This window comes from Lithobates pipiens, unplaced genomic scaffold (assembly GCF_037356315.1).
Source record: "Lithobates pipiens isolate NorthernLeopardFrog02 unplaced genomic scaffold, aLitPip1_a1.2 Scaffold_28, whole genome shotgun sequence".
Taxonomy (NCBI): Eukaryota; Metazoa; Chordata; class Amphibia; order Anura; family Ranidae; genus Lithobates; species Lithobates pipiens.
In genome coordinates this window covers 143,630,460-143,645,549 of record NW_027507789.1, presented here as the reverse complement: position 1 = coordinate 143,645,549, position 15,090 = coordinate 143,630,460, and the positions used below count along the sequence as shown (strand labels likewise).

General features: G+C 45.6%; 1 protein-coding gene across 2 annotated transcripts in view; it reads right to left on the bottom strand.

The window, feature by feature from the left end:
• The window catches only part of FDXR (ferredoxin reductase), a 137,103-nt gene that overhangs the window by 65,469 nt on the left and 56,544 nt on the right, over positions 1-15,090 (bottom strand). For both annotated transcript variants that reach the window (XM_077459634.1, XM_077459633.1), the window contains exons 6-8: positions 12,699-12,800; positions 11,870-11,977; positions 4,660-4,744 (exon numbers count right to left, since the gene is read on the bottom strand). In XM_077459634.1, the coding sequence (XP_077315760.1) occupies positions 4,660-4,744; positions 11,870-11,977; positions 12,699-12,800 (295 nt within the window). The remainder of the gene's footprint in view (positions 1-4,659; positions 4,745-11,869; positions 11,978-12,698; positions 12,801-15,090) is intronic.

The window sequence follows — 15,090 nt, the reverse complement described above, 5'->3', positions numbered from 1 at the left end:
AAATTCCAGAAAATGTACTCTAGTTTGTAGACGCTATAACTTTTGCGCACACCAATATAAGCTTATTGACATTTTTTTTTTTTTTTTTTACTAAAGACATGTGGCTGAATACATTTTGGCCTAAATGTATGACTAAAATTTAGTTTATTCGATTTTTCTTATAACAAAAAGTAGAAAATATCTTTTTTCCCAAAATTTTCAGTCTTTCCTTTTATATTGTAAAAAATAAATATCGCAGAGGCAATCAAATACCATCAAAAGAAATCTCTATTTGTGGGAAGAAAAAGACGCAAATTCCGTTTGGGTACAACATTGCATGACCGCGCAATTACCAGTTAAAGCAGTGCAAAATTGTAAAAAGACCTCTGGTCCTTAGGCTGACAATTGGTCCGGGGCTTAAGTGGTTAAAACAGTACCTTTTCAGCAGCAGCAGATTCTCATTCTCTCTCTTAACTGAGAAAAACATGGGATTACGGGTACTCCTTATAACCCAAAAACCCATGCTGTCTTCTTAGTTAAAGTGGTTGTAGTGCCCGCTTGGTGATTTCTACCTACAGGTAAGCCTATAATAAGGCTTACCTGTAGGTAAAAAGAATATCTCCTAAACCTGCATGGTTTAGGAGATATTGACCCTGCATGCAGCTGCTGAAGTTAGCGGCGCATACGCTCTGCAAGTCCGGCGGCCCGTACCAGAAACCGAGGACTCTCCGGGAGCTAGCAATCCTGGAAGAAATGGCGAGTTTCTTGTTTTTTTTTTTTTTTCATGGTTTACTACCGCTTTATTTGTCCTTTAGACATGTGTCCCCTTCTATGACATTGCAGAGAGGACAGCCTCCACTGTAGCATTTTTATTGGACAACTTGTTCCAATGGTGCTTTACCATTGGTCCAAATCTTCAAGCTCTCCATTGAGCTCCGTGCCTCTGACAAGAAGTTGTCCTCTCAGTCTGCTGCAAACGGTGTGTGTCAGCTTGTATATAAACTGGCCACTCTGTATGTAACTTCTGACAGGCTGCCCATGGAGCCCTGTATCTTCGGAACCATTTGTGGCAGGATCCCCAAATTATGACCTGTGACCCAGGTCGTAGAGCTACGAACCTCAATTGTTTGAAAAAAATATATATATATTTTTTCTATGTTCATGGCCTCACCTGACTGCACGCCGCTGGTACTGAAATACTGCTGGCCAACCCCTAGTGGCTATAATCGCTCCCACAGTGACCATCAACCATGACAATGACATCAAAGTGTACTTACAAAGTTCACCCTTTTCCTGTAAAAGTCTTTAGCATCAATGAGTGATGGAGAAAGTGTATATTTACTTTAAAGTCACATTTCAACACAACATGGACATTCTGAACTGGAATACAAGGGCACATCCTTTTATCTAGCTGAAAAGCTAAAATTTTGATTTAGTCTACCGTATTAGCTTTTCCTGCCAACTATATTCCCAGTTTCTGGTATCCTCATCCTCTGAAAAGCTCTGAATGAGAGCCCACAAAACAGTGTCACATATAAGCACTGGCCTCCATGCAAGTACCCGGGAGCCTCACACAAACGGTAGAGCATGAGAGGGAGGCTGGACAGATCAGAACCATCGGAGAAGGTCACTTGATCTGGGTGGAAAGGAGGACATTCTGCCTTATGCACATTTTTGGTGCTTGTAGATCAGAGTGATTTTAGTTATGGTGGGAAGAACAAAACACAGTGTAAAATAACCAGACAGCATACCTAGTCGATCAATACTGCTTACTAGACACGTGCAGAGTAAAATATTTTGTTTCGGAATTTTGTTTTCGTCCGAAAAATTTATTTATTTAGTTACTTCCGAAATTCGTTATTTATTTCGTTTTTCGTTCAAAGACAGATTCGACCGTAATTCATGTGGATTTTCGGACGAATGCAATTTTTGAAGGCTTATGGTGTCTGTCGAATGTATAAGGAAGATTCGATGGAGCTAGTATATAGCATACTTCGTGTGACTTTAGAACCCTATTAAAGTCTATGGGACTCCAACGTTCAAAATCTAAAGTGCTAATTTTAAAGGCTAATTTGCAAGTTACTGTCCTAAAAAGTGTTTGGGGACCCGGGTCCTGCCCCAGGGGACATGTATCAATGCAAAAAAAAGTTTTAAAAACTGCAGTTTTTTCGGGAGCAGTGATTTTAATAATGATTAAAGTGAAACAATAAAAGTGTAATATTCCTTTAAATTTCGTAGGGGGGGGGGGGGGGTGTCTATAGTATGCCTGTGAGGGGGCGCATGTTTCTGGTGCTTAGAACTGTCCCTGCACAAAGTGTCATTTATGCAGGAAAAAAAGTCCTTTAAAAACACTCGCAGCTATTATGAATTGTCGCCTCCCTAATACAGAGAACACTCATTGAAAGTCATTGATAAAAAAATAAAAATAAAAACAAAAGCGTGGGGGTCCCCCAAATTCAATTACCAGGCCCTTCAGGTCTGGTATGGATATTAAGGGGAACCATGCGTCAAATAAAAAAAAAAATTGACGTGGGGTCCCCCTAAAAATCCATACCAGACCCTTTATCCGAGCACGCAACCTAGCAGGCCACAGGAAAAGAGGGGGGACGAGAGAGCGGCCCCCCCTCCCTCCTGAACTGTACCAGGCCACATGCCCTCAACATTGGGAGGATGCTTTGGGGGGTCTGTGACCCCTCAAAGCACCTTGTCCCCATGTTGATGAAGAGAAGGGCCTCATCCCCACAACCCTGGCCGGTGGCTGTGGGGGTCTGCGGGCAGGGGGGGCTTATCAGAATCTGGAAGCCCCCTTTAAAACAAGGGGACCCCCAGATCCCAGCCCCCCCCCCCTGTTTGAAATGGTAAGGGGGTACAAAAGTACCCTTACCATTTCACAAAGAAAGTGTAAAAAATAGTTAAATAAGACAAACACACTTTTGAAAAAGTCCTTTATTAAAAATAAAAAGATTCCAGCGGTGGTAATCCACTCTTGCTATCCATCGACGGACGATCATCTCTCAGGGGTCCAGCGATGGTTCATCTGATCCAGTTCAGCGAATCCATCCATCTTCTGTCTCCACTGAGGAGACACTGCGGGGATTCCGGCAGTCTGACGCTTGTTATATGCGGAGGGCGGGGCCACCCGTCACCTGACCCCGCCCCCCTCTGACACAAGGGTAAACCCGGGCTTCCCCGTGACGTATGGTTGACCCCGCCCCCCTCTGATGTAACGGAAACCTGCCTGTGTTACATCAGAGGGGTGCGGGGTCACCCATACATAGCGGGGAACCCCGGGTTTCCCCTTGCGTCAGAGGGGGGGCGGGGTCAGGTGACGGGTGGCCCCGCCCTCCGCATATAACAAACGTCAGGCTGCCGGAATCCCCGCAGTGTCTCCTCAGTGGAGACAGAAGATGGATGGATTCGCTGAACTGGATCAGATGAGCCATCGCTGGACCGTCCGTCGCTGGATAGCAAGAGTGGATTACCACCGCTGGAATCTTTTTTTTATTTTTAATAAAGGACTTATTGAAAAGTGTGTTTGTCTTATTAAACAATTTTTTTACACTTTCTTTGTGAAATGGTAGGGGTACTTTTGTACCCCCTTACCATTTCAAACAGGGGGGGCTGGGATCTGGGGGTCCCCTTGTTAAACGGGGCTTCCAGATTCTGATAAGCCCCCCGCCCGCAGACCCCCACAACCACCGGCCAGGGTTGTGGGGATGAGGCCCTTCTCATCAACATGGGGACAAGGTGCTTTGAGGGGTCACAGACCCCCAAAGCATCATCCCAATGTTGAGGGCATGTGGCCTGGTATGGTTCAGGAGGGAGGGGGGCCGCTCTCTCGTCCCCCTCGCTTTTCCTGCGGCCTACCAGGTTGCGTGCTCGGATAAAGTGTCTGGTATGGATTTTTAGGGGGACCCCACGTCAATTTTTTTTTAAATTTGACGCAGGGTTCCCCTTAATATCCATACCAGACCTGAAGGGCCTGGTAATTGAATTTGGGGGACCCCCACTCTTTTTTATTTATTTCATCAATGACTTACAATGAGTGTTCTCTGTATTAGGGAGCCGACAATTCATAATAGCTGCGAGTGATTTTAAATGACTTTTTTTCCTGCATAAATGACACTTTGTGCAGGGACAGTTCTAAGCACCAGATGCATGCGCCCCTTCACAGGCATACTATAGACACCCCCCCCCCCCCCAAGAAATTTAAAGGAATATTACACTTTTATTGTTTCACTTTAATCATTATTAAAATCACTGCTCCCGAAAAAACTGCAGTTTTTAAAACTTTTTTTTGCATTGATACATGTCCCCTGGGGCAGGACCCGGGTCTCCAAACACTTTTTAGGACAGTAACTTGCAGAATCTTTTCTCTCTGTCAAATCTTTTTTCTCTATTGTCGAATATTTTCTCTATATAATCTTGGACTAATAGAGGGAAGGTTAGGCACATTCGACCACAGGTTCTATAGACACAGATTGTTATTGTCAGAGTCACGTCGAATCTCCTATTCTTTATCGAACTGTTGTAACAATGAAAACGAAAATAAAGCATTTATGTCGGATCTTTCGTTTTTTCGGATTCTGTGCTTTCGTTATCGTTTGACAAAACGAAAATAGCTGAAATTCGGACGAAAATGCATTCGGACGAAAACGAATGCACATGTCTACTGCTTACCCTTTATGGATTCTGTGAGATTCTGATAATCAGAAGGATCATTTACAGAGTGGGTACCCGGCAGTTGGATCAGCTCACGCAATTCCTGAGAAAAAAAAAGACAAGTCAGATACGTTTTTACTTTGATTGCAAACATTTGAACCTGAGAAAAAAGAAAAAATTAATTACGATAAAAAGCATCAAAACCTATATAGAATTAGAATGGGACCATTAGAACGTTCCACGCTATTAAGAGCAATATACATTAAAGTGACATAAATACAAGTAAAGAAGAGTCTTATACAAGTGCACAAACGGTAATAAAGTAATCCAAAAAGGTGAAAGTGATCCCACCCGTGATGACATCAGTTGTGACAAAATGGGGCGAAGCCATCGCTCGTGACATCACCATAAATCTCACAACTAGGAAGCTGACCGCCTGACTCCCGGGACCAGACTTTTTGAGATAAATGCTTGTCGTTTAAGTGGCTAGTACTTTAATAAACATCTTTATACAGTTTTACACTATGTGGTCTTTCCAGTTCTTTTCTCATATTATGGCTGAATACCTTATGTCAATGGATGAGGCGCCTATGAGGATTTAGTAGTTTACCCAGAGTTGGCAGTCATTCCCAAATGGGGACCATACCGATAACCATGCGAGTTTGACTCTTTTTTTACATTTAAAGAGTGTATTAGATTTGGTAAGATTTGTTTTGCACATAAGGTGCGGAGCACTTGTGGTGTTTTGGAGTAACCCATCATTTCTGTGAAATTAAGGTTTTCATTCTCCGATCATTTTGGACTATTTGACATTATATTCATTCTCTGGGGCCATCACTTCCACTTTTTTGGACTATTTTGGTACTATTTGTATACATGGTATTCCTCCTGCTTTTAGTTTGTTTATGGTCACTTGCCACCAATCCGGGCTTATCACCTAAAACGTGCCCTTCCCCCCACCCCTTCTTTACCCAGTCTTCGCCCACTTCCTTCCACTCTACATCCCCCGCTGCATTGCCTTCATCTAAAACGGCCCAAACACAGGGATAAAAATTAAATACATATCTCCTGCCACTCTGATCCCCCCCCCCCCCTTCCATTAGGGAGCACCCCTCACAGATCCCAGATGCCCCCTCCCTGCAGTGTTGGCCAGCTTTCTGTCCTTCCCTTCCAGCTGCAGCTAGGGCACACGTGGAAGATCAATGTCTTACAGCTCTAAAAGCTGTAAGAGAGAAAATGAAAAAGTATATTAAAAAAAAATATATATCTTAAAAAAAACGGTCTAGCCACTGGAGTTTAAAAGTGAAGCATGGGGCCTAGCAGCGAAAGGGTTAATAACCCATTTAACTGGGGAAAAAGGTTTAAAATTGCAATTATTATAAACTTTACCATGAAAATTATATAATCTTCATGGAATTAAGTGTGGCTCTTAGAGGATATAATGGGGGCTCTGAGATTTTTCTGTGGTCAGTTCAGCCCACGGTTACATTTCAGTTAGACACGGCTGATAAAGAGGTAGGAGAGCTCATCTTTACATTTAATAGACAAGAACCATCACAGCTGAGCCATCACTAGGTTTGTGCACAGCACATGCTCTGAATGGTAAGTGGCCTAGACATCAGCACATATATTAGGGGATCACACTGCTCCTATAAAAGCTGAAATCCTTGTGTAGGGGGCCTTAGGTAGAGATAAAAATGTGAAAATAATGGGTCCCAAAAGTCATTTAAACAGGGATATTTGTGGGATGTTTAAATGCATGGAACTATTTGAAATTTACAACATCCATATTCCCCTTTGTGACACAGATCTAATCATGGAGAGGTAGAATTTAACAATTTTTTCACAAATAATCACATAGAATATAGAAAAAGTAACACAAGGAACAATGTACAAAGTACAGTAATCGGTGGCTTCTGGATTGTGATTGGTTGGTAAGGGTACTATACTTAACACTAAGACCCCCTTCACACTGGGGCTGCCTGTACGTTAGCACCAAAGCGCTGCTCGTTTTAGCCTCCTTGGTGGTTAATACGGTTGCTTCTCCTCTCGGCCAAAATCGGGTCTTAAGACCAGCTTCCTGATTGTCCTGGAGGAGAAGCAGGAAGACAATAGTGAATATTAATTCACTATTGTCACAAATAGGTGGGCTCAAGGTGCAGTGCTCTGCACCCCACGCCCACCATTTTTTAAAGCAAATTTGAGCCTCAGGCTCTAATCACGTGCTTCAAAAAAAAAAAAAAAAAAAAGGAAAGAAAAGAAAAAAATACCTATTTAAACCCATGCGTCCGGCACCCTGCATGTAGATTAGGGGCCGGGTGCATGAATTAGGGGGTGGTGCCTCTGCACGCCTAATGGAGAGGCTGCCACTTCTGTTAATGAAATCAAGGGGTGATAAATCTGGCACAGCTAACCATTCTCCCCAAAGTGTCTCAAATTTACCAGGGCAGCCTCTGTGCTGGTAAATAAGCTTTTCAAATTGTGTTTCCCCCATGTGATTAATCTACTCCCTATGGGTTGGGGCCTTTTCAGATTTACAATATTGCAAAAGAAGCTTCCTGGCCTGAAACTGTGCTCTATGTATGGCTTGCTTGCTGAGACACTATAAATATAATCATCCAGGATCCCCAGGACACAGCACCTGGGGTCCAGGGAGATACTGGTTTCAAACACCATGTTAATAATGCCTATAAACACAGACCAGTAGGCGTGCAATTTGGGGCATCGCCAAATCAAGTGAATAAGGTCACCCTCTGCATTAGCACAAATAGAGAATGGTACAACTCCCATACGAAACAGTTTCAGAGTATAATGCATCAGAAGAACAATATAGAGTTGATAGAGTCATTGTGTGGTGTACAAGGAACTAGTTACCACATATTCTAGGACACTCTCCCACTGGTCACCCTCAAACGCCTACATCTTGTTCCCATTTTTCATCCCTCCAGGTGGGAGAGAAGCAGCATAGTGTAACAGCAAGAGATGAATCCCTTAGGCCGCGTACACACGCGGGGACTGTTCGCTCAACTTTGTCCGCTGAACAGTGTTTCAGCGGACAGTCCGCTCGTGTGTGGGCTTCAGCAGACAGTTTCAGCGGACAGTTTGACGAACAAAGTTTTTCGGAAATTCCGAAAAACTGTCCGCTGAAACTTGGTTTGAGCGGACAGTCCGCCCGTGTGTGGGCCAGTCCGCTGTACTTTCGAAATGAGCGGACTGTTCCCGCCCGGAGAAAAGTCTGCTCATTTTGAGCGCGTCTCCAGGTAGGCGGGGCCCAGCGACGGAGACGTCGCGGGCTCCGCCGCCTGGAATGGACTTAAAGGGGAACCCCAACGCCGAAAAAAATCGGCGTGGGGGTCCCCCCAAAGTCCACAACAGACCCTTGTCCGAGCACGCTACCCGGCCGGCCAGGAAAGGGGGGCGAGCGAGCGCGCCCCCCCTCCTGAGCCGTACCAGGCCGCGTGCCCTCAACATGGGGGGTGCCTTGGGGAAGGGGGGGCCGCGCGGCCCCCCCACCCCAAAGCACCTTGTCCCCATGTTGATGAGGACAAGGGCCTCTTCCCGACAACCCTGGCCGTTGGTTGTCGGGGTCTGCGGGCGGGGGGCTTATCGGAATCCGGGAGCCCCCTTTAATAAGGGGGCCCCCGGATACCGGCCCCCCACCCTATGTGAATGAGTATGGGGTACAATGTACCCCTACCCATTCACCTGTAAAATAAAAGTACCCAAAAAAAAAACACAACACACGAGATAAAATATTTTATTGCACAGCTCCGGGGGTCTTCCGTCTTCGGGGGTCTTCTCGCCGGACTCCTCCGCTATCTTCTTGTAGCTCTTTTGCTAGCGGAGGAGTCCGGCTTTCTTCCTCCCCGCCGCCGGCCTCTTCTCCCGACTTCGGGGGTCTTGTCCCCCTCTTCGGTTCTTCTGCCGGGCCACCGTGCCTTCTTATAGCTCTTTTAGAGGCGGTGGCCCGGTCTTCTGTCGCCGCTGTCGTCGCCGCCTGCCGCCTTCCGTTCTTCTTCTTCTTCTTCAGGAGATGTTGACACGTCGCTCTCTCCGGCCGGAATGCCAGAGCCGCGCTGCGCGGCCACTTATATAGTGACAATGGGGCGGTGTCACATGGTATATGTCACATGGGTTGGTCACATGGTTTGATGTCACATGGGGACTATGACATCGTAAGGGGGCGGGGTCACCATGTGACCAACCCATGTGACATATACCATGTGACACCGCCCCATTGTCACTATATAAGTGGCCGCGCAGCGCGGCTCTGGCATTCCGGCCGGAGAGAGCGACGTGTCAACATCTCCTGAAGAAGAAGAAGAAGAAGAACGGAAGGCGGCAGCGACAGAAGACCGGGCCACCGCCTCTAAAAGAGCTATAAGAAGGCGCGGTGGCCCGGCAGAAGAACCGAAGAGGGGGACAAGACCCCCGAAGTCGGGAGAAGAGGCCGGCGTTAGGGTTCCCCTTTAAGTCCATTCCAGGCGGCGGAGCCCGCGACGTCTCCGTCGCGGGCCCCGCCTACCTTGACACGCGCTCGAAATGAGCGGACTGTTCCCTCGTGTGTGGGCGAGTCCGTTCATTTCAAAAGTTGCGTGGACTTAGTACGACGAACTTAGTTTGCCGTATTTGTCCGCTCAAAAAGTGCCGTGTGTGGGCATGTTCGTTCATTCAAAAGTTTGAGCGGACTGTTTGACAAACTTAGTTTCGCCAGACAGTCCGCCCGTGTGTACGCCGCCTTAGTCACTTCAACAGACTGAAATCCAGGAATAAGACAACCACACCATTCCAATGGGATCCATCAAGTTTTGAGAATGACACAAATATTAAATTACATTTTCACAAAGTCTGCTGCTTTGGTGTCTTTAGATATCTTTGTCAGATGTTACTGCAGTATAATTACAATAGTTTCGTACGTGTCAAAGGCTTTTATTGACAATTACATTACAAGTTTATGCAAAGAGTCAATATTTGCAGTGTTGACCCTTTTTCAAGGCCTCTGCAATTCACCCCGGCATGCTGTCAATCAACCTCTGGGCCACATCCTGACTGGTGGCAGCCCGTTCTTGCATAATCAAAGCTTGGAGTTTGTCAGAATTTGTGGAGTTTTTTTGTTCACCCGCCTCTTGAGAATTGACCACAAGTTCTCAATGGGATTAAAGGGGTTGTAAACCCTCCCAGTTTTTCATCTCAATGCATTCTATGCATTAAGGTGAAAAACCTATTGTAGTGCACCAGCCCCCACCCCCTCCTCAGTTTTACTCACCGGAACCCGTTCGTTCCCATGCAGGAGGCGCGCACACCCTCTGTGGCCGGTGTCTTGGCTCTTGATTGGACAGACTGATAGCAGCACAGCCATTGGCTCCTGCTGCTGTCAATCAAATAAAATCAAAGACGAAGGTGCTGGTGCCTAGTCCTGCTGTCTGTCTATGGATGCAGCAGCAGCAGGACACAGGAGTTCGACTGCACAGGTTCCCCCTGAAGGGGGGGATTACGCCCCTTTCCGCAAGTGCCCGCCCCCTTCCGCAAGTGCCCCGCTGCCTGCTGGGAAACACACAGATCCCAGAGGCAGCGGGGACTGTCCTTATTGCGCAGTGCGACTCGCGCATGCGCAGTAGGGAACCGGGAAATTAAGCCGAAAGGCTCCATTTCCTAATTCCCATACCCAAGATGGCGGCGGCAGCACCCGAGTGACGATCTAGAGATCGGCTTCGGGTGCCGACATCGCGGGCGCGCTGGACAGGTAAGTGTCACTATTTTAAAAGTCAGCAGCTGCAGTATTTGTAGCTGCTGGCTTTAAAAAAAAAAAAAAAAAAAAAAAAAAAAAAAAACGCGGAGTCCCGGCGGACTCCCGCTTTAACCAATTTCTGGTTGGGTGGAAGCTCCATTGCAAGGACTCGTTTATCTAATTCCCAGAGTTCACATTTAAGATTGCTCTATAAAATGTTAAAGACCCATATGCAGGAATGACAAAAAACAAAAACAAACCCTTGCAATGTGTGCTTGGTTACACAATGACAATCAACCACAGTCCTGCATTGCATGTTCCTGAAACCCTCCCACTGTGAGCTGCAGTGTCCAGGTGGCGGGAGTGTGTGAGATGCCAATGCTAAAGTGGACCTTTAGTCACATTTTCATCTTTCCATCTATTAAATCTTCTGCCCTGGTTGTTTAAACTTTGGATAGTAAAGCTTTTTTTTCTTCCAGTAAATACCTTATACGGCCCACTTCCTTTTTCTTGTCTGGTAATTAGCCTAGGCTAATAACATCATGCACAGCTCTCTCTATTGTGAAAGATTTCTGGCAGGAGAGTGTATGAGGGATGAGCCATAGAAGCGCTGCATGAGGGCAGAGATAACAGGTGACTGCAGAGATCCATGTGTATTTATCGAGAGAGGAGACATGTTCAGGCAAGCAGTGGTGTGTGTGTGTGTGTGTGTGTGTATATGTGTATACACACACAATCTCTCCCTTATTTATTGGAGTATAACACTCACTTTTTCCCCTTAAAAGCAGGGGAAAATCGTGGGTGCGTGTTGTACACCGATCCCGGTTGTCTGAGGGAAGAGAAGCAAGCGCAGCTGAATTACAAAGAGCCGCAATCTCCTGTGTACCCAGGGCCAGGAGGCGTGGCTGTGAGCGACAGAGCACAGGAGATTGCAGCTCTGTGTAATTCAGTGGCGCTCGCTCCTCCTGTGTGGCTGCAGGTGGGCACTGAGCATTGATGAGCTGTGACCCTAATTTTGCTTCAAAGTATAATTTATTTAAAAGAACTTGGTGTGCGTGTTATACGCCGATAAATATGGTATTATATATACACACACACACACACACACACACACACACACATACTGTATATACCTGTGTGTGTCTAACCAGGAATTGAACAGGCACAGCTTCAGCTGTCCAGTTAAAATGGCTGCAGCCAGACTCAGTGGAGTGAGATTTCTGCAGCATATTTGGAAAGTACAAAATCACAGTATATATAAAATAATACGCAAAGTGCTTGGAGGGAAGCTTTAAAATGGCAAAGATGTTTATTACAAATTATGTGAGCAGACTGCAGTTCCTCATTAAGAAGCTAAAGGGAGATTACCTGGATATGGTTCTCGTTTAGACGGTCATACAGGAGCCTTTGGTTGTAGTTTAATCAGTTTATAATTAAAGAAGTTTTGCTTAATAACAAAGCCCAAAAAGACAAAAAGCACTGACAATTTTGGAAATGTACCTTAATAGTAAATGCCACCTGCAGAGGTCCACGACGTCCAACAAGCCAAACCTTCTTGACACGACTGTTAGAAAGGCCATTAAGGGCAACCTGCGTGATATCGGTCTTCTATAAAAGGAAATAAAATCAAGGAGAAGCCATGGATGAGACCAGTCATATAGCTGTAACTCATGAGCAGCTATAAAAGTGTTTTTTAACCCACTTGTATAAAAAAAACCTCCCAGCCCCTCTGGTTATAACAATAAGTTCCTCTGTGCCTGTGTTATATAATAAATCTGCTCATCTTTACCTATAACACAGCGTCTTCCTGTACTCAGGTCCCTCCTCTCCTCTGCCCAGCTGACAGTTCCAGTGGGCGTGGCCAAGCAGCCAGGGAGGAGAGGTGAGAGAGAGCAGAGTCACCACATGTTCGCAGGGAGCTGCTGTGTTATCGGTACAGATAAGCATATTTATTATATAACACAGACACAGGGGAACTTATTGTTATATTACAGAGTGGATGGGAGCCTTTAATATTAAATAAAAAAGCAGCAGGAGCAGGCACTGAAATAAGCAGACAGGCAGGGAGGGGAGGGGGGAGAGGATGGAGGAAAGGAAACAGGAGAAAGAGCAGGGCTGTGGATGACGGAGACACGTAAACTGACTATGGTGTTAGGGCTCAGCAGCCATGATAAATCATGGTCATTTATCAAAGGGGCAGGATCAACCAGGTTTCTTTTTAGGCGTTACATGGGGCCAAATGACACAGCACAAGCACTGTGCTGTGTTGTATAAAATGCTTTAAGGGACAGGATCCTTTTTGGGTTATACACTTTAAGGCATTACTCACCTTTAATAGATCTAACGGTGATAGCAAGATTCTTGCAATGTCAAGTGCAACATTCCCATGTCCGAGGATGACCGCCGTCTCTGAGCTAAAGTCTGGTGATAACTATGACACAAAAAGGTTCACTTACAACTGGAAATTCTGGTACCTTATCACTGTAAATGCAATGTAGAATTTTCAACCATCTTTCACCAAACAAGCTAGGACTTTAAAAGCGGTTCTCCACGCTAACAAATCCTGTAGCTGCTGACTTTTAATAGGACATTTACCTGTCCATGGATCCAGCACTGTCCATACCCAGGCAAGTTCCTTCACCAGCCTTCGGGTCCCCAGTACTGGCAACTTAAAGTGGATGTATCCCGATGAAATTTGAGCTGGGCAGATATAGCTGCAGTGTTTTCTTATCTCTCTCCAAAGCCCTAAGTCTCATGCCTTTCTCCCGCCCCATCCTTCTGTTATCAGCATGGTAACTTCTGACAAGTTCTCAGACAACTGTGATAAAACCAGGCTGAATTCTGTGAAAGGATGGATGCTATAAATAGATTAGCAGAGAGCTTGTCTATGCAAGTCTCTGCCTATATGGGGAGGGGGTGTGTGCCTTTCCTCCAATCAGCTGTATGGCAAGAATCCAAAACCACAGGTGAATCCGAAAGAGAAAATTCTAACAGGACATGCACTTTCTAAACAGTATATAAAGTTAAGGACAGCAGATATACATGTAAAACTTGTATAAGGGGATTAGTTTCATCCCTGTGTATTATCTGAGGCTGTTCACTTCACTGGGTATATGTGAGGGTTTACATCCACTGTAAGTGTAGGCATCCGGCTGTGACAGCTCGTGGCATCACAGTCGGCTGCCAACTAAGCATGAATGAGCTGCACTGTACTTAATGAGGCGGACCACTAACTGTGTATATACCATACCTTGCTGATACCACTGAAAGTTGGAAATCTCTGTAGTAGACTGTTACTCCAGTGATCCCCAATTACTTCCAGGTCCTGTACTGAGTGGTTGGCCTGATGCTGGACCATTGTAACTATGCAAAAAATATATATTATACTTGGAGCCCATACTTTCATTCATCCCCGCAACTACTGTACTCAAACTTTCAGTGCTGTAAATCTTAGTTCGGTCTCACAGTGAAGAGCTTCACTTTCTCCCTCCCTCCATTCATGTGAATACTGGGTTCAGCACCTTAATGAATACCTGAGATACATACAAGAGGTCAAAGGGCAGGGCTACAAACTGGCAGGGCACCTAGAGCTAAGTAATTGCCAATGGAAAAATGGGAATGTGCAAGTATGCATATTTGATGTCCAAAGAAGCCCGGTATTCTCCGTGGTGGAGGAAGGGACGACAGATCTGGTGCATTCCATTTAGAATTTTTGGACTTGAATTAACATATTTAGTGTTTCGAGATCCAAGATGGGACAAACCCTTTGAGTTTGGGAACAGTGAACACATTGGAGTAAAAACCTCTGGATCTGTCCTACCACAGGAATTGGTGCAATAACACCCAGGTCCAGGAGATCAGAGAGCATGATGAAGGTCTGCAAGTCTGTTCGGGATGCAAGAAGTCTGGAGGTAAGACAGCAAGGAGGTGGCAAGGAGCAAAACTCTAATTTGTAGTTTTTGATACCACCTCCTGCAACCAAGAATCAAAGTTGAAATCTGTGCAAGCATCTGCAAATTTTAACAATGTCCTCCCACTCTGGAAAGTGAGGATCACTTTGATGTGGCTTGTCTGGGGAATTGGAAGACTTGGAATGCCAGACCTTTCATGTAAAGTCTTTGTAGCCTTAGGAGTTTGGAAAAAATCCAGGACTGGAAACAGCACTGGTGGACACAATAGGCTGATCCTCTAGTTTAAGAGTGGTGCACACTGCATCAATAACAATCAAAAAATGATTGGTTTTTATATTTTGGGGTAAAAGCATTAGACTGACTCTTCGGGGCAAGCTCGTCAATTGAGGTCTTGAGAAACTCAGAATCATAGTCTCTCTACCAAATGGATCAGAAGCCACAAGTAAGATACAGAATCTGCTGGAGGTGGTGTGGGAGCATGCTTGTGGCCCCTGTGAGTTAGCAAATAACTACGGTAGTTAATTTGGGTCAAAGCCTTGTATGGCCATGGCCATACAATTTTAGCCGAGAGGGCAGAGGACAAAGCCACACCTGACAGAACTGAGGACGGGACAGCCTAACTTTAGATGATAGGATGGCTGCAGTTGGGAGCAACATCAGGAGGCACACTGCAAACAGCCCTGGAGCTGTTAGTAGAAGATGAACTGGGGGCACCCAGTAAAGAGACGGTTCTCTCCATCCTCATGACCACAGTCAGACATGTTAAAACTGCATGGCAATACAGGAATGTAAAGGTTCAGAGTAAGAGGC